Source organism: Trachurus japonicus, chromosome 13, assembly GCF_045865225.1.
Source record: "Trachurus japonicus isolate A0001 chromosome 13, Traja_1.0".
In the NCBI taxonomy this organism is placed as follows: domain Eukaryota; kingdom Metazoa; phylum Chordata; class Actinopteri; order Carangiformes; family Carangidae; genus Trachurus; species Trachurus japonicus.
The window spans coordinates 33201568-33226227 of record NC_140919.1 but is presented as its reverse complement, the minus strand read 5'-3'; the positions used below and the strand labels follow the sequence as shown (position 1 = coordinate 33226227).

Below are 24660 nucleotides of genomic sequence, written 5' to 3'. Positions count from 1 at the left end.
AGAAAGTAAAGGGATACGGTATGTGAAATGTGCCCTCATGTCCCAATGATTTTTTTTTTTTTTTTTTTTTGCAACAGATACTAATCATCTATGAGTGTGAAGGGCTGACCCACAGCTGATACAATCATTTTTGGCATGCATTGCGGATGCCATACGTTATCAGTCTCACACACCTTTAAAAGTTCAGCACAGTTGACATGTTTTGTTTTCTTGGTCTGTTGCGTGCTGACACATTGAACAAGGAGAGAGGTTGGTCCAGACACTACACAGCACACAGTGCTTCTCGTAGCCAAAGGCACTGAAGCATTGGCCTCAGCTGATTGGATTTAAAGGATAATTTCCGTTTTTTACAACCTGGACCTTATTTCTAGCATAAAATACGATCATTTACTCGCCCAGACAACTTTGGTGTCATTTGGAGTCGTTTTGAAGAAATTAGCCCCAGTGGAGCGGCGCGTATATCCGTATAATGCGAGAACACGGGGCACGCAATGCAGCCTCTAAATAACACATTATCTGCCGCAAAACTCGTTCATTTCGCCAATATTTTGTTATGATACACTAGTGCTATTCCCCTCCGAGCCCGTGGTGGCATGTTATCAACACCCGGGGTCTCTAGGTTGACCTACTAACCTCTGATCTGGATGATGTCATCTCCGACCGCTGCCCGGCTCATTCTGATAATAATCATTCCGCTTCGGCATTTGGGTCCATTTTTAGCTCAACTAGCCTGAGCTTTAGTGAGTCCAGGCTGCAGAGAGGAAGCTTCGTCCAGCTGCTCATTTTGTTCTGACAAGTCAGAAACGCGCAGAAACGAACCATAGCATTAGCGGTAGCAAGTTAGCCGCGCCGGGCGCCGGTCGGAGATGACATCATCCAGATCAGAGGTTAGTAGGTCAACCTAGAGACCCCGGGTGTTGATAATATGCCACCATGGGCTCGGAGGGGAATAGCACTAGTGTATCATAACAAAATATTGGCGAAATGAACGAGTTTTGCGGCAGATAATGTGTTATTTAGAGGCTGCATTGCGTGCCCAGTGTTCTCGCATTATACGGATATACGCGCCGCTCCACTGGGGCTAATTTCGTCAAAACAACTCCAAATGACACCAAAGTTGTCTGGGTGAGTAAAATGATCTTATTTTATGCTAGAAATAAGGTCCAGGTTGTAAAAAACGGAAATTATCCTTTAAGGTGATCATTGAAGCATTAATTTTGATCAACCAATCATGTACTGAAGAGCTCTTTTCCAAAACGCGATAAACGCCAAAATGTTAATAGTCAACCAATAGCTGTTAGTCAGTGATCATTCTGGAACAACTTTTTTTTTTTTGCGTTACTTTTTGCTTATCAGTGTAAACACTGAATTAACTTCCTTCACCAGAGCGATTGTCGCAAAACCTTCATCTTTCCTGTCAATAATCTGATCGTAATTTGTTTCTACTTCACACGTCCACGCTCTGATCCCTTAGTTGGAACTCTGACCTCTTATTTGACGACTGAACCAGTGCGACCGCTGCACCCTTGACTCAACCTTTATTGGATTCTGTACAACTGACTGTCAGGTTTTTCTTTGACAGGAGTGTGGAAGCATCATCACAATGTGCTGCCATTGAATTCCTATTCTGCTTTGGTCAATTCTATTTGACAGGCGATCGGTGCGTAGCTGTGACCTGATGATAGTATCTGTGGAGGAGGTTGGGGCTGGAGGCAGGTATGAGGGCAGTGGCAGTGCCCCTGCTTGCTCTTATTATGGGCTGAAAGGTCAGTCGGTGGTTACAGACTGCAGCCCCCCCCCCCCCCTCCATTTATTGATAATATCCTGAGAAGCAATCTTAGCCTTATTATTACCCCAAATGTCTGAAAGTGTGACATTTTCAGCAGAATTGGTGTTTGTAAAAACCTTATGTGGGTAAAGAGTGTGTTAAAGGAAGCAGACTGTATGTCTCCTCTCAGTCCAGACGGAGCATATACCATGTTGATCAACAAAGGTGTTGTGCTAAATGATATGTTATTAACGAGAGGCAGCACATTGTGGAGCAGATTACAGATGGATTTGCCAAAGGCGCCAAACACTTGGATCCTTTTGGAAAGCCCAACGCTGTATATTTTTAAATGTTTTAAGGCTTTTTAAAATGTATTTTTATGATAATATCACTAGAAAGAAAAGCTTGAATTCGTACAGGCTACCAGCACTGACTTTATTACAGACACAAGGTTTTTCGGGTTGTGGACCTGCACAGGCACTGGATCCGTAGTACGAAGCCAGCGGCAGATTTTATTTTATTATTATTTTTTTTATCAAAGCCAGAGGCTGTTACAAGAGGGTAGCCAAACACTTGAGACCTGCACAACAAGAGAAAATCATTAAAAAAAACATCCTTGAAATGAGCAAACAAATCCACAAATGAGTATGGAGGAAAAAGAAATAGAAAAGGAAAGAGATTTGCTTGGCAACTCAAAATCACTATAATTATCAAAGTAGAAAGTAGAAATATGTGAAGCACAGACATTGCAGACAGTGTATAGACTGTGTGTTGAGAGGTTGAGACCCACGATTTGACCATAGTGTCCCCAGTTTACCTCTCAAAAATGATCAAAACATGAAAGAATCATCAAAAGGCGATCTTCTTCCACCTTTTTTTCTCTCCACACAGTTATCTACCATTAAACACATGATGGAACTAATACAGATTAAATGCCATGCGAATGACAACAAAGCTCTTCAGTCAGGATACAATAAATAATCTTTAGATCCACCAATAAGGCTTTTAGTTGTGAAAAAAAGGCAACAACCAAGATGTAAATCATTAGGTCAACTCAAGTTCTTCTGAAAGACAGACCTGGTGATTGATGGGAGTAATGCGTTGTTATGGTCATATTCTGCATCCAATTAGTAGTGATCTATTGTTGCTGAGTGGTGTTTTAATGACCGCAGTGGGTGGGAGATGATTGGCCGTAATATCATTTGTCTCCCTAATCATGTGTTTATCACTGTGAGGTCTACGGAGGGTCTCTGGTGAGGCTTGTATAAACCCTTGCACCATTCTTTGTCCTGGGTGAACCTACAACATCCAGTCGAAAGGAAAGTCATCATTAACATGCAGAGAGGTTAGGAGTATCCGACTGCAGGGGCAGAAAGCCCGGCATGAATCATCATTAAAAGATGACATGGCACGGGGTCACATTTAGCGGTTAGTAACTGAGGTGGTAACGGCATATAGGCTGAGTGGCTGCCTGCTATAGGACTGGCACCATGCAGTTCAATAGAGATAAACTATTCTACAAATAACTTCTCGGGGCCTCACTTTTGTGATATTGAACCACTCCATTCACAGTTAATTGCCTCAGTGTAAGGTTAATTGGCTTGTATTGGAGCCAGGAAATCCAATTAGTTCGGTTGTTATTCCATCTCCATCTACTCATTGATCCCCTTGTTTTGATCACAAAATAATAGTTTTTACATGTAGGATCAAGAGAGACAGTGTCTGTGGCAGCTGTATTACTCGATGCAGACAAAGCTTGACATTGCTGAAGCTAAACACGTTTTGTTGCACCTTCATTTAAATTCACTCCGTGTGTAGAAATCTCCAGCGAAGACCAATTCTAGTCTGTTAAAAGTTCTAACTAAAGAAAAAGTCTGAGTTGGCAGCGTAGTGGCGGAAATAAAAAAAAAAAAGAGCAGTGGCTGAAGAGAATTCTCTTAACCAGAAAATCACACTTCCTCATCTCTCCGGTACGATCCCACTTTCTTTTTCCCCCACGGACTGATGCAGGCCTCCTGGTGATGCAGGAGAAATGATACCAGTCGCAACGTGAAGGACACAACGTGGCTGTAATTCTAAGAGAGACGACTGAGTCAAACTCAGCTGATGGTGCCAAAGAGTACTGCGAATATAATCAAAGGAATTATCTGAATTGCTTTCCACTTGGTTTTTGTCACAATGACAGACACATTTTTGGTGTGTTAAGAGAAATCTTCTCTGTGCCCTCACATAAAAAGAACAAAACATCTGCACCAAAATTGTGTGTTTTTAAGCAATTTGAAAAAGAAAAAAAAAGAAAAAACGTGGCCGGCTGGAATGAGATGTCTATATATAAAAGCACAGGCATCACTGAGGCCATGACAGATGGAGCCACGTGTGGAACAAAGGCTATATGAACTGATGGATGGAGAGATGAATGGACGGATAGATGAATGGAGGAGTGTAGAAAAGTAGACAGGGATGATAAATGGGCAGAAGATGAATGCTGTAGCCTTTCAGTTACAAAGAACACCTGACCGTCAGACCTCTAAGATGATGGCAGGGTCTTTGGGTTGGAGCGTCGTATAGCGTATATGGCCGTGGCTGTGATTCCAGTGAGCTGATGTCTCAGGGTGGATTATGGCACCGTTTGAGGGATTTTATTGTTGCTAATGTTTGGTGGTTTTCTGGTCCACTGCAGAGGGGGGCCAGGCCGGGTGTGCTGTGTGCGGGAAATGTCAATGACGATTAGCATAAGAAGAGGGAAGGGCAGGTCACTCGATGCATATTGCACAGCCCATTGGCTCAGGAGTATTAATAATAAAACAACACAATGAGAGGCTCACTTACTAGTTCACAGCAGATCCATTACAAATCAATTTTGTTTTCCTGTGTGTGGGTGAAATATTTATTCTGCGCACCTTGCTGTGCTTCCAATTAAAGATCCGTGTCTATTTATGCTTCTCGGCGTCTCTTTTTGTGCAAGTCCAAAACACTGACCTCAAGGAGATGGTGAGAGTATGCAGAGGCAGATCTCCTTTAGCCCCCCTCCTTCCCTTCTTTATCTACCCCCACTCCCTTTTCACCATCTCCCCCATCTCTGCCTGCAGTGTTGTCGCAGTGAGTCTGTGTGTAGGAGAAGCATGTATGTGCATACTAACACGGGCTGCGCTGCGTTCCCCCCCCCCTATGCCAACATAAGAGCGCCTGCTGCCTGCGCTCTGGATTGTTTTGTTTTTATATATATATAAATAAGGGAATAAGCATTGAGCTGTTATTAAAGTTGATGGAGACAGATGGCTGCTGTTGTTTACAAGTTTAACTGAATCACCAGCCAATCAGCTGTGACACCCCGTGGAAAGTTGAAAGGCTGAGCAAAAAGGAGGAAAAGGCAGAGAATAAGAGAGAGCGGCGGCAAAAACTGATAGCTGCAAAACATCTGTAGCAAATGATCGGCGAGATAATTCATCACTGCCTCCGCTGCATCAGGAGTCCAGGGTTATTAGCGTCAACGTATCTCAGAGATTAATGCACCGTTCATTTCTACGTTTACCATGCAGTCCATCTGGGCTCACATACAGTAAGTCAGGTCAGCTGTTTTGCCTCTTTTAAGTCACGAGGATCATGTCAGAGACAAAAGCATACATCTTCTCAGCGTGACAAGTGACGCTTATGGATTCAAAGTAATTTAGATGTCCACTTTGAATGCTAATGTATACAACAGACATTGTACTAATGTAGTGATTCATTATTTACCATTCAAAGTCCTCAGGGGTGACATCTTGTTCGGTGTGGTCATCTTTAAGTCTGTGTCGTGGTAAAATTGTGTATTGATTACAGTGTTTGGTGAAGACAACTTCATTGTCACCCTGGCCTGTTCCACAGAGGATATCAAGCCCGGTCCCGCTCGTGGGAATAATAGAGAGACAAAAACAACAAGGAAAAAAACAAAACCCCCAAAAAACATCAAATCATCACAATGTTCAAAGAGAAATAGTTTGTCTCAATCCAGAACTCATGATGAATTGATATTTCCCAGTCTGCCATTCTACTCTGTCAGAGGTGACATTGATATTCATACATTGCAGCGAGCTCTGTGTCAATTTTCCAAGTCTTATTCAAATCTGTTCTGAATGGAGCACAAACCCCTCAGCAGGGCTGGCTGCGAGGATGATAGCCCGTCCTGTTTGAAGAGAAAATTACAAGAGCAATACACCCGGGTATCTTTTCTCATTCTGCGTGATGTCAATACACAAGACATCTTGGAGCAATTTTGTCCAAATGAAGTATTTTCCTCCATCTGTTTGTGTATTTCTGTTTGTGGTGCGGCACATATTAATCAGGTAGATTCATGCGGCTTCACACATGTGCATGAACTCGCATGAGACAGTCTGCATGGCAAACACGGGAACATGGACGCACGCTCGCAATATGCATTTGACGAGATCCTATTCCAATCCTTGACCCCGCGACCTTAACCTTCACCCTCGTCGCCACACCTAAACTTAACCTTTACCCCCCAGAAACCAATTTCTAATTCAAAGACGTTCTGTTGAAGCCCTGCAGCTTAATAATATATCAGTTTTACTTTCAGACATAATCCTTTGGCAGAATGGTTGCTTTCACTGAGCCATCTTGAGTCATAAAAGCTGGTGACACACATGGATGACCAGGCATACAATGCACGCACACACACACAGAAATGCAACGTAAACCCTTTTGATTAATTTACAAACCCTTTGACAACTCCCTAAAAATAGTGCAGGAGTTTTGTTAATGTGTGTAAGTGGTTTGACACCCCCTGCTTGATCCATCAGCCCCTCTGACCTCAGTTGCTCCCCCTTCTCCCTGACCTTTTAGAAAGGCCAGCTGTTCCCCTTTTACAGGATGTGACTGAAGAGGCGGGTCTCCCAGACATCAATTGATTAGAGAGGCATTAATCAAGCTGAGGGATTATCCCTAGCATGGAAAAGACTCCTTTCTATAGTAAACCAATTATACTTTTTATGGGATGAGAAGGTTAACTGGCTGCATGAGCAATCCGTTTAAACCATTGACACTGCAGGACAGAGGTGAAAAAGAAGGAGGATGGAAGAGGAGGAGCCGACTGTGCAGAACGGGAGGCCGAGGACATGGAGGAGTGTAATATGGATTCATAGAGTCAGAATAGAGAGAATACAGTGAAAAGCATAAAATGATATTATTGGCCATTAAAGTTAATTGGGGAACTTGCCCTTAAAGGTCTATGAAAGGCAAGGATGCATGATGCCGCCCTTGCTGCTCACATAAAGCACTGTTTTCCCTTCATGCTGCATTGAACATGCAGCAGAAGGAGGGAGGTTGGAGAAGGAGATTCTGATAAAGGTTCTTTCTCCAGTTTAATGGCTCCCATGACTTTAATGACCGCTGCCCTGATCTCAGACTTAATGACCCCTCCAGTTTTAGGGGGGCTAAATTAAAGCTGTAAAGAGAAACATTCATTCATTACCACGCCCACATAACTTGCAGGCACATCAGTAAACTGATAACAATTAACACATAAAGCTCCCCATTACAATGGCAGATTTTAATTTATGGGGCCTAATCTATTGAAGCTCCACCAGTGTGACACAGCTCGCAAATGAAATGGTCATTCAAAATCAATCAGATCAATTCACTGCTTAATATTAAAACAACTAATACTAAAGCAACTTTAATGCAGTTGTAATAACTTGAAAACACTTGCCTCACTGTATATTTATGTATCACTTTTTGTAATTCATCTATATTTATGACCCATTTCTTTTGAACCTGATGACCTACCATATGCCATTAGCAGTGGGAATGAACAACAGTTATTTAAAGCTAAATAACCATATGACAGAGACAGTTTCACTACATTGGGTTAAACCCACACCATTAGGGCTGGGACGATATGCTTTTCTCCCGATTCGATTCTTCCACAATGTTTTGGATGCCGAATCGATTTAAATTGCGATTCTACGATATTGCAGATTTTCTCGATTTTTAACACCAGTGAAACAGTTGAATGATTATGATTGTCTGACTATTCCAAGAACCATATTTCCCCAAAAATACACATCACATGAAAGTCAGTTTTTAAGATTTATTCAGCAGCAATGTGTTAAAGGGACAACGAGGAGTTTCTATTCGGTTATAAAAAAGTCTCACGTTAATGTGGATGAATCTCCGCTACCCACACTTGTTAATGGGCCCATTTTCGATAAATATATCGTTAAGTCTCTATCGTTATCTTGTTATTATTAGTGGTGGCGGAAATGCTGGTCGAGCCGACCAGCGTTTCCTTACTTTCGGTTTCGTGGCGAGTCATGAGAATAAAGCAGCTGAATCGCCGTTTATGGTTATTTAGCTGTTCCTGTCAGTCAGTGCTTTAAGAAAACAAATGTCAGGTCAAATAGAGCCCCTGAGCCTTAAACTTTGTATGAAATGTAGGACATCAAATCAATCAAAAGTAGTAAATTAGATGTATAATAAAATGAACAAAAATATATACTTTTTCAAGTACTCTGCTCCTACTTTTAACTATGCTCTTCATCTTGTACTTAGGAATGTCAAGATTCCTGTGCAAAAACAAGATGTGCTCATGGCTGAGGCTGCTCCTCTGAGCAGAGACGCTTGTCCCGGGAACACATAAGTACCTCTTGGCTAATTTGGCCAGGAGAGGATACTCATGATGATGTTGTTTCCACCATTTTAATGCGTTTTCAGACAGTGGCAAAGGAACAGCTGAAGCTAGATTCAGTGTGGCCTTCTCGACCTCCGACGTGTACCTTTTACTTAGGTCTTGGTGAATGGCTTCTTTCAGGTCTCTGACAAACGGAGAATCTCCGAGGGTTTCCTGGGTGGCTTGCAGGAGTTGGGCATGGAGTGGGGCTATGACAGAGACTGTCGGGTTTTTCTCATCTGACATAACGTTTGTAGCCACCTTGACTGGCTTCAGGGCCTGAATGAACTCCTCTGCATTAGAGATGTCCGACTCAGTGAAGGTGCTGATCTCCTTCTCTCTTTTTCTCACATCGGGGGAAAGCAGTGCAGCCGTGACTGCTGGCTGCTGTTCTAGGAAACGCTCGACCATGTCATAAGCGCTGTTCCATCTGGTGGATACGTCAGTTATCAGTTTGTGCCTGGGGAGCTCCAGCAACTTCTGCTTTTGCTCCAAAACATGAACTGCTGTGGCACTTCTGTGAAAAAATCCAGTCACACGCCGAACTCGTCCGAGTATTCTTACTACAGCCGGCAGCTTTAGGGCACGCTGAGAGGCCAGGTTGAACGTGTGCGTGTAGCACCTAACATGGAGAAAGCCGGCTAACTGCGCGGCGACAACCATATTAGCCATATTATCTGACACTAAAGCCAGGTCCTTATCTGCAATGTCCCATTCAGTCACCACATTACAAAGCAGCTCTGCTACATTTGCGCCAGTATGAGCCTCGTACATGACTCTGGTCTGGAGTACGTGGGAGGATAGAGACCAGTCTTATGGTGACATAAGACTGTGTTGCCCGTGACAACACTATACACTCAACACTCAACAGGTCTTTGCAAATAAAGTCCGCTATTGATTTAGTTACGCGTTTTGCTTTTTCAGAACTGCTGGGTAGTTTGTACAATGCTTCTCTGAGTGTCTGCTGGCTTTCTGCTGCAGTAGTACGTTTAAATGGTTAGCTCTGCATTTACCTCAGGGTGGTGTCTGGTTAGGTGAGCAGCCACGTTGGTTGTGTTCCCGCAGTACGCGCCAAGTGCATGACAGAGTCTACAAACAGCTTTTGACATGTCCAGCTCTCCTTTTTCTTTCGAAACAAAAAAATCCAAAATGTTCCCACCCCTTTGTACACAACATCTATTACGTCACGTCCGCCCGTCCTGGGTGAGGGTTCCCTCCCCTGTTGCTCACCATGAGGTTTTTTTTCCTCAGTTGATGTGAGGGTCTAAGTGCAAAGGATGTTATGATGCTGTGTAAAACCCTTTGAGACAAACTGCTTTTAAAAATGGGCTATACATTACAAATAGTCAGTCTGCTTCCTATTTAGGCCTACATCAGCACTCATGCTAATTGCAAGTTAATGGTCATGTTTCTACAGTATGTCTCAGTTGTGTTAATGTGAGATGATCCGCTGTTATAACACTTGTCTGGATAGAGATTGTTTCCTTTTTGAAATTGATAACACATTAATGTGAATGCACCACATTACAATACACGTGATGCACTTGAGCCATTGTTGATTCAAGTTTTTAGATAAGATCTGTTCCCTATACTATTGCACACATGACTGACGATGAAAACAAAACGGTTTCAAAACCTGTATCAACATCATCACAAAAAACATCAGTCATCTATTTGTAAATAATTCTCACAGTTCAACTATTTTTGACCCACAATGATGCAGAAAAACTAGACACTTATTCACACCTTCACCCCCATGCAGATGGCTCACGGCCCTTCCGCAGCACTCATGGGCTTTAGCCGATTGTTGGAAGACAGACAACCAGAACATTAAAGAAAGAGCAGGTTAGGCCAATTCTCACTAGGCCACACGTAACTTCTGCAGAGCGGTACCTCACCTCAGGCTCCACTCTGCTGCTCAAAGTTTATTTCTCTTGCTCTAGAAACAGACATTTTACCAGCCTTTAAATCACTATTAAAAGTTGACTGCTTTCATAGAAAAATAGTGTGGGCTTGTGGTCTCTGCATCTTACTCATGCATGCTTTGACTTGATGTGGGTCATTGTTGTACTATTGTTAAAACCTTGAGTGGTGAAGCTTTAAAAAGACTCTTCAGAATGTGATCACCCGTGCTTTCCTATTGTTTGAGCTCAATGACCCTGACATACAATCTGACAACATAATTAATCGCATGTCCTTATAAACTGCAAAGACAGGATAAGAGAGGTTTGATAGGAAGGTACCACGCAGAGAAAGTTTTTTTTTTTTTTCTGAGGTGAGTCATATCTGACACCTAGTATTGTTAGCAATTACCCTGTAATGTCAGAGTCTGTTCTCAGTGTTAAGATGCCATTATAGAGACAAATACTGTCTGGCTCAAGAGGAAAATGTCTGTTGTGCAGTTTTTCTGTATGCAGCTCAGCTTCAGCTCTGTCTTTGAGCTTTCTGCTCCTTTTTATGTAGAAAAGCAGGGCTTGATATCATGTTTTGTTAGACGATTCTTAGACTTGGGCTACATTCTGGTTCTTTTCTTGTTCATGAGTGATAAAAAACACAGAGGTTATGATTTATTTACACTTTTCCCCATTTGTTTTTTTTTTTTCAACCAAAGCTGCAGTTATTCTCTCTATGCCTAGACAGACTATAAACTTTAGGGACAGAGACAGAATAATGTTCCTCTAACTTGAGAAACGGCTCCGATTCAGTGAACAGTCTGCAGAGTAATGTCCTATATCTGTCTCTTCAGTCTATCTTTATGTGCAGTTTGCAGATGACAGTTACCAACCTCAGGGGCCTCATCAGCTATCGCTAACAAGTCCATCAGCTCAACATGCTCCTATGTAACAGTGTGCGTGATTTAACTAAAAAAATTAGGCACCTGTTCCACAATAGATATCTAATCCTAAGCCTTTGCAGTGCTGCCTCCCCTCCCCTCTGCAGAATCATACATTCATTCACGCCAGACATCATCCATCATGACACCCATCACCATTGTACTTGGCATAGATGCAGGTCATGTGTGTTAATGCTTAGTGTTTCATTTGAAGCGATCGGACCGTATAAGTTTCACTTTTACCTAGGGGTGTCAACGTTTACAATTCTTTCTACACATTTAACCTGGGCTACCGACCAGGTTATGTTCAGAGTTTCATCTTAAAATCGGCTATAAAAGCGCCGCTGTTTCACTATTTAACTCATTTACAGCTGGCGTCACCTTTACTTTGACAGTGGAGCTGGATCAGAACAGAGCGTTTGACCGGAGGGAGAGATCACACTGATCCGCTGCTGTTGACTTTCTCTCTCCGCCTACAGATGTTCAGCTGTTGAGCCGAGTGTCAGGAGCAATAAGCTACGTAGTAGCCTACCGTGTTAACTCCGGGGGGACCGCGGGGCTATAGGTTATGTTGAGCTGGAACATGAACACAAAGTCTGGCTATGTTGAGCCTCCTTCGCAGTACAGGCCGGAGGAGTCGATGTTTGTTTTTGTTTTTCTCCCTCGGCCTTTATTTTGAAAGGACAGCTGGAGAGAGACGGGTAGGCTACGTGGAGATAAAGTGAGGGGGGATTGACACGCAGTTCCATTATTATCTGAAGCTTTCAGGCAACATTATCACCCCTAAAAATACTATATTGGTGAGGAATGAAGGAGGAGGAGGGAAAAAAGGTGTGTAAACGATTATTGAAACGGTTATGATTTGTTATCCGTTTACACGTGTAGATGTTGACACCCCTACTTTTACCACTCAGTGCTGTTATGCATGTGCGCTTCTCTGTGTGTGTGAGACAATGCCAATACGAAGCATCTATGCGGAGATGAACGGAAGGGGGGGGGGGTGTATTCGTGGCGGACGTAATTCTTTTGTGGCAGGCCGCCACAAAATAAATGCATGTGTGGGAAACACTGCATTGAGTGCCAACCACGTAATTTCTCGTTTTTTGTTCCCATGCGCTGAGTGCCAAAAACGTAATTTTACGTTTTTTGCTTTTTTTTAAATTATGAAAATAGACACTTTAACACACCTTTATGTGTAAATTTGGGGACTCTACGACGAGCAGAACTGAAATAGATGACGATCAAAAACTCATGAGAGCTCACGATCTGGAAGTTTTTTTTTTATCATAACTCGCCTTTTGCAAACGGAGTTCTGCATGTGGATGCAGCACAGCTGTCACCCGATGGTGGTTTTGTGAATAGAACAATTGTTGTATATTTATCTTACACGAGCCCTTTGATCCAGAAATGCAAGTGTCAGCACCTTTCAAATGAGCCACAGTATGTGTTGGTGGCCATAATATAGAATACACTGTGGCTCTACAAAAATTGTCAAAAATCGTCTAAATTGCCGGTACACTTGACTAAAACTTTGGAAAGGAGCGCGACACTCAATGAGTTAACATAATGTGCAAAAACTGTAAGGTTATCCCTTGATTTATACATTGCTTTTTTTTTGGTGATAATTCAGAGGTATATAACAGTTCCAAATTCAGCTGTAGAATCGATATCAGATAGATGAAGTCAAATTACACTAGTGATGTCATCACTAAATCTGACTGAATTACAGCTTTTTCCAATGTTGAACATGGCATCATTATAAAAAGATCTTGAAAGATATCTAACTCATCATAAACTGTTTGATCTTAGATCATTGAAGGAATTTTTTTTTTTATTCTAAAATCTAATCATAGACTGTCAAGTGAAACCTATTTATTGTTAAAGGGGTTTCCCATAGAGGATGCTTATCAGGTGGGAAGGTAATGAGAGATATTATCTTGCATCATAGGAAGCCAAGTGAAAGCTTCATGGTGTTTGTCTCAGGCCTCTGCTGCCTCAGACTTGAGCATTGATTTTTAAATCTCTTTCTCACAAGCTTCACAACCTAAAGAAAAAATGTTTTAATAACTGTAGGCAGCTAAAAGGCAAAAGGAAAGCTTGGCATGATCTTAGATGTTTTGCCCATTGTTCCTTTCATTTCTATTTAGTGCTCATCTATTGTTGTACATCTGTTAAATTTGTATTCTTTGCCGTCTGTGATTTTCTACAATACAACTTGCCAGCAAAAACTGCATCTTATCCTTTGCACTCACAACAGTGCAGTGGCAGTGTTGACACCTGTAGCTGTGTTTCCCCTGCTACGTCCTCCCAGCTCTGTCTCATTGGCTTCACTGGGATGACTCAGTTCTGCAAAGGCTGCAGGGAAAGAAGAGGAGCACGTATACAAATAGTACAAACATTTTATAGGTAAAATATCTGCACTAGCTTGCTGTTATACATAAAAAGGCAGCTAATATACAAGGCAAGGCAAATTAAATCAAATCTGCTTACATTGTCCACAGCTAGCACATACTGTAGCTACAATGCCTCTGTTTATTATTTCAGTTGCTGTGTTTTACTGAATTCTCCTTTATGTTTTTGCTGCTGCCCATGTTTCCAAACCAGTGTGAGCAGAACATAGACATTCAACAAAATCCAAAAGACAGTTCATATCATTAGCTGACCAGTCCTGGCTTATGGTGTGCATACACCCACAGGCAAGGGGCTGTAAGTGTACAGTTAAACTTGACTGGATGGCACAACAAGGCGAATTACAACGCAACATTGTTGGCCTGCACAGTAATTAGTGTGACTCGGGCCCTGAAATGCTAATGGCCCACAGGGAATTGACCCTCTGGATTATCATTCAACAACTGTGCACATCTTGTTTGGCAGACAGATCCCATATGTAACTTTTTTTTTTTTTTTTTTTAACTCTTTGAGTGCCAGACCTTTTATAAAATGGTCAGTGCCATGTGCCAGCGTTTCGGGGCATTTTGAGTAATATTTTAAGACCAAGAGAATATTTTGTATTATGACTCTGAAAACACAAAATAGCTCAAAGGAAAGAGGAGACTCTCTATTTTTTTTTTTTTTTTTTTTTAAGTATATTTTTTGGCTTTTCATGCCATTATTCGATAGGACAGTTGAGAGTGTGACAGGAAATGGGAGGCAGAGATGGGGGGAATGACATGCAGGATAGGGCCGTCCGACGCGGGACTCGAACCGGGGCCGCCTGCAGCGAGGACTATAGCCTCAACACATGGGGCGGGTGCTCTACCAACTGAGCTAAACTCCGCCCCGGAGACTCTCTATAGGGAAAAAACCATCTGTTTGTACCTTGTTTCATTCTTGATTTATCTTAAGTTGAATAGAGCCTGGTTGCACCAAAAAGACCACTTTTTTTCTAGAAAGCTGAGAAAAATGCATTTTTGTGAAAGAGAGTCTCTCAAGAAAAACAGTGATTTATCCGTTTTAATTTTGGCTTCAAAAACATGTAAGACATCTGAAAATTTCATTTCACATGTTTTTTCATTGTACAAAAAAAACAAAAATACAACAAGTAGGAGTCTTACTCTGCAGAGTGATGCCTGCTCTCCTACTCCTCCTGCAGTTGCTGCCCCCTCACCCTCTCCTAACCCCCTCCTCCCCCCTCCCCTCCCCTCCCCTCCTTCTCCTCCTGCTGCTTCCCCTCGTCTCTGAAGTAGGGAGGGAGACGTCGTGGCGTCTTCAGCCTCTGTGCTGGACGCGGCCGCGCTGATCTCTCGGTTCGTCGTCACGACGTCGGTTTACAGCAACTGGTGAAACTGACTCCGCGATCCGCTTTCGCTTCGGCATTTCGGTGCTGATCATCTAGATCAGTTTACCTTTCCTGCCTCCTCTGATCACTTCATGCTGGAGCTATGCTAATAGCACCGTGGCTAAGCTTCCTCCAGCTCCACGTTACACTTGTTCCAGGCTCTGCCCGTCGTTTTCCTCTAGAAATAGAAACTTTTCCCAACTTTTTTATCTCTGTACCGATCGCACTCGTCTTCTCCTTCTTCTTCACTTCTTGCTCTGATCTACAGTCTTCTTCGTTCTACACATCCCAGAAGCCCCAAAATTACTCACAGTGTGCGCAACAGCGTCCCCATTTACCGGCCGCAGAAAAGTGCATTTGACGTATATATACGTCAATGGCACTCAAGCGTTGGATTTTGATTGACGTATATATACGTCAATGGCACTCAATGAGTTAATTCATGACGGAGTCTATGGGACCATACGTAACTATTGTTTATAATTCATGTCAGAGACGATGGGATTGTAGGCAACCATGTAAGACAGCAAATGTCTCAGTTTGGGTTGGGTCACACCTACCTCGTTTGGTCCGGACTTTCGGACTTTCCAGATAGTTCGGATCAAATTGACAGGTGTGAAAGCTCCCCCGGACCACGGTCCGGACTAAAGACCGAGTCTTTGGTCCAGCCTCAGAAGGTAGTCTCGGTCCGGACTATCCTGGACCAAGGTCCGATGCTGCGTAGTGTGAAAGCATTTTTTTGGAAGGTTCGAACTATCAGACCAAATACAGGAAATAACGTCAGATGCGCTCGTGCCGAAAAAAGTAAATAAACAGAAAAAAAGGAAAGAGGAGCCGCGGCAACCGGCGGCAACACTTGGGGAGAGGAGGAGATCATATTATATCCAGATTTGGTCAGAGGGATGGGTGTGTCAGTGTAGGCTACACTTGTAAACATTTATACACGGAATTAAACAGTGGAGTATTTAATATAAATCCCCAAACGATACATGCATATTTTTATATAGCCTATTTTTTTATATAATGACCCGAATACATATTTTTTCCGCCGAAAAAAGTCTGAAAAAGACGGATCAGCGGGTGACACCAAACAACGTCTGCCCCAGCAAGTCAGAGCTTTTATTTCTCTCACACTCACACACAAGTGACCTGGAGAGATGCAGCCGCATCTGACAGGAGGATCACGCGTGTGTGCGCATAGTGTGTGTGTCCTCCACTACACAAAACAGCTGATCGCTGATCGCTGCCACTCTGATCAATGAGAGCAGCACAATCCTCTTTTTTTCTCTCCTTTCATCAGCTCTAAACTCACTCTTCTGCACCGCGATTACAAACCACAGCGTGCTCTCCAGCAGTAGGCTATATTTTTTCTTTTTTTTTTACACATATTTGTATTTTATTTTTTTCAGAGCACTTTCTATGCGCTAACGTCAGACGCACGCTCATCCGTCATGACGTCGGTAGATCCTTTAGTCCGCTGTCATAATAGCAGTGTGAAAGCGAACTTTGCTGGACTATATGGAAACAATGTAACAAAAAAAAAAAATTAAGTCCGGACCTTGGTCCGGACTATTAGGTGTGAAAGCGCCCTAATAAGTAGGGGTGCTCCGATCAGTATTTTCTGGGGCCGATCCGATTACTGATCACAGGAATCATAAATCTGCCAATACCGATACCAAATAATAATCCTCCATTTCCTGTATTTACAATCGAGCCTTGTTCACCACTTAAAGAAGTAAAATTTGTACTCAATTAAATAAATACAATCAAGATGTTTAAGTACTGCAAACAACTTTGTATTTGTGTAACTTAATTAAACATTACATGCTCCGTCAAGAAGGCAACACAAAACTAGTTCCATTTGATGGATCAAAACACATGTAGAATATTTCAATAGATGAAATAAAATAAAATTTCCTTCCACGTAAGGCAAACTAACGCTGCTCCTGCAGCTGAAGATATGTGAAGATCTATAACCTCCATCTGAGCAACGGTCAGCTCAGCCAGAGCGCACTGTGGATGTGGCACTGTACAATTAGCGATTCAGCGCTTTTAGCGTTTAGCGTTCAAGCACGACCTGTTTGTGCGCACGTGTCTGTGTGTGTGCGCGCGCACGCGAGAGAGACCGAGTCCAGCAGGAGGAAGGGCTGACTGATAGAGATGAGAGATGGTGAAACCCTGTTAAAAAAAAGTTTTTCTTTTTTTCCTGATTGGCATTTTGAGAGCGCACCGATCAACCTATAGGGTCCAAATCGGCCGATAATGAACCGCAGCCGATCGATTGGAGCATCCTTGGTTATAAGTGATTAATACATGTTAATTGCTTTACATTCTAACATGCAGAACCTGTCCCTCTGAATGTTTATATTTTTTAAAGAAGATGACACATGACACTGTTACATTGAGGGATATATGTGTTCTTACATATCATGCTATTTTGCACTTCCAGGTGCCCCAGAAATTGTTTGGCACATGTTTTATAAACTCTGTAGAAGGCCCTTGTCATTTTGTAAGTGTTTTGCCATAGCTGGTCTTTTTCTAGTCTTTCACCTTTGAAAGACGAAATACCCATGAATTCTAATATTTGTCACTAGATTGACACTAATAATCCCTTTCTGATAGGCTGCCATCAAACTTACCTGCAAAGCATCAACACATGATAAATTCAATAATTTGTATAATAATGATCTGTATTCAACAGGGCAGCTGCACCTGTCAGGTGTCCTCTCGTAAAGAACTGCATGAGACTAGGAAACATGACACAGCCGCAAAAGGCTTGATTGGCGGCAGCCCTGCCCCTCTCAAGAAATACTTGAAGCGAAAGAATAAATAGCAATTGATTCAGTGCTTTTACCTCAGATGCCTTTGCAGATTCCCTGCAATTACACCCTTCACCTGGGCAGAGACACTGTGATGCAGAATGCTGCAGGACTATAGTGCAACTGAATACCATTATTATGTAATTTCCTCTGATTCTAAAACATTTGTTGGACTGTGGCAACACGTCCTCGCTCCACACTGCAAATTAATGTATTGTACAAGGAGAATCGTATCTTTCTCTGTTAGGATGTTTTTTCCGTGCAAATATCCTTGTCAAGTGAGGATAATTCTGATCCTAGTCCTGATCAGGGACTCTTTCTGGTACTCTACTTTTATCCCTACTGATCCAATGCAGAAGAGTGGTGATATGGGAGGGGGAGGGGGAGGGGGAGGGGGGGGGGGAGGGGATCAGCAGACAGGTAACTATAATCTTATAATGATGATGCAAATATAGATGTCTCTCCTCCTCTGCTCCCCAAATTTGCTTCACAGGGACATGTATGAAGGAAGTACTCCTACAATTTTTTTTCTGGGCATAACATGATTATACTTCACTGTTACGACAAAAATTAAAGACATTATAATTATATATAGAACTGTAGAGGTGGTGTCTTCTCTCAGCTTCTAACTCATGGAAAAGATGTCAAATCAAGTGAACACAGAGTGTGCGCAGAGTTTATATTTGGCATCAAGGCTGTGACGATAACAGATAACTCCCACATGGGGAACAGAGCCTACAGGTGGATGCACAGCAGTGAGCAGAGTATGAGTGAAGCAGTACAACCTAATGTTGTCTGCCTGAAGTGGCGCACAGGCTTTCACTCCATATGATGCAATACAACCTCTGGCCAATTCCAGCATTAACAGGCTTACCTGTTTTTTCTGCAGTAGAGAGCCAGTTGCTGCAAGACTCTGTGTGTGTGTGTGTTTTTTAAACCACTCACAATCATAACAGGTAGTACTTATAATTCAGGTTGTTCTGTATGACAACTAAATAGACAAAGCTTTTAATGTGCGTTCACACCAAAAGCTTCCAAAGCGTCAAAAACGCTTGAGGGTGGGCTTCAGACAAGACAGCTCCCAAAACAGCAAATATTTTCAGCCGCTGTGGTCACTCGTCACGTGACTGACATCAAAGTTCGATCGCGCTGGTCATTGGGGAGCCGAAATACAAAAAAAAGAAGGCAGCCGAAGGAAATCTCTCTTCTGACAGGTTGCCGCCAAACCGCGTCATAGCTAATTACCCTAAAGTTGACCTTGCGATCGTAACGTCCGGGGATGGGTGGGGGGGATTCGTTTTTACCGTGGGCACTGCATGCGCGGGGCGCTGCTGTGTGTGTGTGTGTGTGTGTGTGTGTGTGTGTCGACGACGGAAAAAGAGCGCTATGCGGAGGTGACTGAACGGGACGATGTTGTGCTGGTCGAAAAATCTATTCATGATGGACGTAATTTACTGTTAATGCCGTCAATTGACCACGTAAATTCTAAAATAAATATTGCACAACCCTGCGCTCCTACATAAAGAACATAAAGAAACTGAAGGCCTTTTCTCAGATACAATAATTTGCAAACATAAAACACATCTTGGACATCTCGGCTCATTTCATAATAACACGGCGTGCTGGCAACTTGAAATAATAATAATAATAATAATTAGTCCGCTGCTTTGCAATAAAAAACTCTACAAACAAACTGAAAAAAAAATCCCTTGACAAGTTCTCTTTTTTCTTTTACTTTTTGCGCATTTTCGCGTGTGTGAAATGTGCTGCAGCTGTTTTAAAATCTAATGTGTGCAGTGTCTCCGCGCAGTCGTGTGACTTTGCTCTCCCCCAGGCAACTTCACTGTACTGTTTTGATGCGATTCTGCAGAGAGAAGCCTCTCTCCACTCAATCTAGATGTCGCTGAAATCTCTGATTTCATTTAAAAAAATTTTTTTTTTGATTTTTTAATAAAATTCAAATTGTGCTCGGACTCGGAGGCAATATTTTCACCGGACATTTTGACCGGCGGGGTTAGAAAATACCGGACTTCGGCAGATTTTTCCGGTCAAAGTCCGGTAATTACCGGACAACGGAAACCCTGGCGTGTGAACTTGGTGGTGTTGTGTGTTGTGTGGCACGCTGCCACCTAGGCACCTGGCGTGCATACAACATTGAGTTCCACAGACTTTTGCGTCACCGTATGCACGCAGATTTCCACCCCAAAAACGCTCCTCTAAATGCAAAATAAAAAGTGAGAACGCAACGCCACTTTTGCGTTTTCTGTTCAGATTTTTTCCGTGTAAACGTAGCCTAAATATATTCAACAGTTTTGTTGATGAACCAACCAACACAGTGTTGGAAATTCTGACCTCTCCAAGACCAAAAACATTTGAGTGGGAAACTGTTTACAGGTGAGACATACAGTGATGTATGTTCAACTAAACATGACTTTAGACAGAGCCATGCATGTGAACTCAAGCCTCTGGTGTGATAGTTGTGTAGTGTCTCTGCTGCTATTTTATTGAATATAAATATCAATGTAAAAAGAAAAACAACCTTTAAACATAATCCACCCAGCAATTATGTTGTCACCACAACCTCAACACAGTTTGGTATCATGTGAATACAACTTCATCTGGCTGTTCAGGATCACAGGATTCAGGGGGTGGGATGCAGTGCTGTTAAGAACATCTAATTACATCCTTATTAATCAGTCTGTTAATTTATTCTTGTTTACTTGTCCAACATGCTGCTGTAGCCAACTTTTGGTTTAACTTGAGGCCTCAATAAAATATGAATTACAGCAAACGTTACCTTGATAATAATCCATATCACTCATTTAAATGTTTCCCATATATCCTCAAACGGCAGCATGCACAATCTATTTTACGGACCTTTAGTTAATTCATCGTGCCCCTCCTCCATTACTAATGATCAACACTGCAATAATATAATCTTCTCTGCCAGCCCAGCAGTGAGCACTTTCATGTCAGCGGTGCCATGGTAGTGCTTCAGCTGGAGGCCGGTCAAGCAGTGGGACGCGGAGACATGAGCTGCACATACCAGCTGCCCTCCTACCTCGCTTTAGTCCGGCTGACTGATCATCTGCATACATTACCCCACAGAGGGTCAAACTCCAACTGTCCCCCAGGACCTTCATTATTGCAGTTTAAAGGCCATTTTGAACTAGAAATGGGGTAACAGCATGGGTTAGGGTTAGGCTACAAAAAAAAACAACAACAATAAACTGAAGCAGGCTCCAACTGTTGGCTGTTTCAATCACCATGTTCAGGCAATCTGCTCAGGCAACTAATTCAATGTCAGAGCTGAGGAACGGTGAGACGGGAAGCATCACTGTGAATGCAAAGTGAAGCAGCAACGCTTGCAGCATAAGCAGTGCATATCTTTTGCGCATCTTGGCTCCTGCAGGGCGCTTGTGACCAGATAGTGGAAACAAGTGTGTGTGTGTGTGTTGGGGGGGGTTAGTGAAATGTACATGTGGTTGAACATATGAGCAACATTAAAAACTCTTGACAAACAATGTCACAGCCAGACTCAGATGGACAACACAGCCCTCAGACAGATAAGGCCACTGACCTTGAAGTTGTTGGTTACTTGTGTGTTCGTGTGCGTGTGTTTACCTTTGTTGCTGCCTTCACATGATGCTGCAGGTTACTGTCAGGCTCTTAAGTGCCCATTGTCCTCCAGTCTGCCTCAGGCTGTGGAGGTACTGAAAGCATGTTGGGGGAGCTAACTGTGTAACTCTGGGCTTTGTGTGCCACCTGTCTAGACATCAGGAAGATAACATCCCCACTTTTAATTCATAGTGAAGAGCCTGGAGGAGACAAATTTTAGCACCCATGCCTGACTGTTTATCTGTGCACATGTTTGCCTCCACTCGTGACAGAATGTGGACTTTCAACTCCACAAAACGCAACACATTGCAAGACAAGCAATACACAATGTGCCTCTTCTTTGCCTGGCAATAGCGTATTGCCTTTGGTGAAGAAAAAGCCCATCTGGCCGGAGAGATGTGTCCTGCAGTCACTGCATTATTTTCAATCACAACTAGCAATTTAATGCAGAATCACTTCCCCGAGGTATGAGAGCCATGCTAGTACATAGATAAGTCACTCTTTCACTCATTCCAATTTGCTGGAGGACGGACCAGTTGTGGACCAATTGTGTGTGACTCAGTTGTCAGTTAAAAAACAGAAAGAAAAGAAGTTGCCATTAGGTTTACAGTTCCACACAGTCAACCACAGGTCAACTCGTACAGTAGCTATATTCATTTAATTTCAAGAGCTGTCTTTGCAATTACTTCCAGCACCTCAATGTGGCAGTGGATTTGAGCAGAAATAATGATTGGCGTGGGAAATGCTCGAGGCTGGTGCTGTACCTGACGGGTTGGTAATTAAAGAGGGCAGCAGATTATTGTATGGGACTCAGGAGAAAGACATCAGGAGGCTCTTGCATGTTAGAGAAGCGGAGACCACAAATGACTTCCTGAAAATGAATAGTGAATACTCACAACCTCTGAGGAGGCTTTACTTGATCTCATTAAGCCCCTATTTGTAGATGTTTTTTGCGATTACGGCATCTTTCAATTTCTCTGATGGCGTAATTTTTATTTACAAAATGGAGTGTGAGGTTTGTGAAGTTAATTCATCTTGGTGTTTATGTGTTGGATATGTGGCAGGAGTTGGCAAAGTCTGAATATGTATAAATCATATACTTGGGTCTGAAAAGGGCTCAGGATTGTCTAATAAAAAGATGCCCTGTATCTTTTTTTAAATTTTTTTTTAAAATATATTTTTGGCTATTTTTGCCTTTATTTGATAGATCAGTATAGATAGACAGGGATGGGGGAGGCAGAGAGAGGGGGAATGACATGCAGGCTGCTGAAATTCTAATACAAAACAATCCTTGATGCTTATTGTATATTCATCACGATAAAAAAAAAGTCAGATCTATTGACACAAAGCAGGAATGTCAGCTGCTGGGGTGAGGTCACGTGTGAGTTTGCTAACAACATGCTCCCAGGCACCAGGTGAAGTAAATGTCAAGACTCCAGACTTTATTGTATTTGATGGCGAGGTTGTACAGTCATATACACATTATTAAACACCCAGTACTGAGTTTTCCTTGTTTATAAATCTCTAACAAAGGCCTGTGCTGTGGTTAAAGCAGAAGTAAGTGATATATTTGTGTTAATATAAGTCTTAAATAGTTATATCTTCCGACAGCAATCACTTACATAGAGTGTTTGGTCTGAATCACGGGTCTGTCAGTCACTCTGCTCTGCTCTGAGCCGAGGAGAAAACATTTATCGTATCCTACAGTTTTTATCCAATGAGGAGAGAGAACGGCATGCAGGGCTGTGTGTGCAGCCAAGGGACGCCGTGAATGTGGCGACGTAGGGACGAGGACTGTTATGGTGCGTTCAAGGAAACTCGTATTTTTCCGACCGTGAAGTGGTACCAGTTCGATCTGGTACGAGTTCACCGGTCGGAAGTTACGAGTGGCCGTTATAGTGACTTTCACCGGTAAAACAGGCCGGAAAAACACGAGTGGGTTGCCTGGAACGCTACAAAGTCGTAAGTTGTGACTTGAAACTGTAATTTACGATTTCAAAAGCCTGCCTGGAACGCAGCATTAGCGAAAACGACCGGACCACTTACTTCTGCTTTAACAAGACATCTGTTGATTGTGGCTTGAACAAAGGGCTAAATTATCATGCAAATATAGGAGCTGCACACCTGCCCATGCCTACCTTGAGCTATTGTGTGTGTGTGTGTGTGTGTGTGTGTGTGTGTATAATTTCTCAAACAGCCTCCAACTGATTAAATCTGTTTTTGGAGCTGCTCTCCCAACTAAATATTCTAGTGTGTTATGTGCGTAGGGGGAAAATCAATAGATGGAGAAATTACAATACATCAGATTGATCAAATGTCCCACGTTCATTCCCTTGGAATATTTGCTCTAAAGGAGACATCTGCTGTCCACAGCAATATAATCATTTATTTTCAGCAATATCACTAATATTTATCCAAGATCTCATGTTCAGCATAGACAGAACAAGTGGAACTAATCAGTGGATGTGCGCTTGCCCACACAGTTTGAATTGAGTGCCTTGACTCAAGATGTTCAGACTGTGTGAAGTCTCTGATGGAGAGTTCTACCACCTGTTTGGCCCCCCATCTCTTTACTGCTCAGTGAGGCACAAGATGAAGCACTTCACATCTTGGTGATCCTCCTACTCCTGCTCATCACTCTTCATAATACCTTCCAACGCCCACCCCCTTAGTAATCTGCTAAGCAAAATGAGCAGTGCCCTGATCTACCCCCCTCCCCGAAAAGTCCCAGACACGCTTCATTTCGATTCCGTGATGACAGTGATGAGACAGGAGACAGCCCTCCCCCGTGCGCTCCACGAGAGAGTGAAGCAGCAGACACATGGGCTCTGCCACACTGCTCTGTTCAAACCACAGATTCACTCGCAGCACCAGCAGATGGCTGAGAAGTCCGCCGCTGACTTAATGTGCTGTTTAGTTTTCATTTTGTGTGTGTGTGTGGATGTGTGTGTTTGGGAGGGGGGGTGGCTGGGAGGCACAGAGCATAGAGTGATCAATGATTTGGCTCGCGAACAGTCAGTTTCATCTTTTTAAGCTTTATGTGCCTTTTAAAATGCACGGGGTTCGAGGTAAATTTATATCTGTTGTTTCTTTGTTAGGCAGCGAGCGCACACGTAGCAATTACCGAACAGGCCGAACCGGGCAACCGGCCCGGCGGCCAGATGCTCTGCTTGAACTGAC

At 42.8% G+C, this 24660-nt stretch overlaps 1 protein-coding gene across 1 annotated transcript; it reads right to left on the bottom strand.

Moving 5' to 3' along the window:
• Nucleotides 1–5896: 5896 nt before the first annotated feature.
• Nucleotides 5897–9095, bottom strand: LOC146976330 (E3 SUMO-protein ligase ZBED1-like). Its single transcript, XM_085796696.1, has 2 exons — nt 8407–9095; nt 5897–5930 (listed from the first exon to the last, which is right to left on the bottom strand). Exons 1-2 carry the CDS (start codon nt 9093–9095, stop codon nt 5897–5899), a joined length of 723 nt encoding a protein of 240 aa, XP_085652822.1.
• Nucleotides 9096–24660: the final 15565 nt, after the last annotated feature.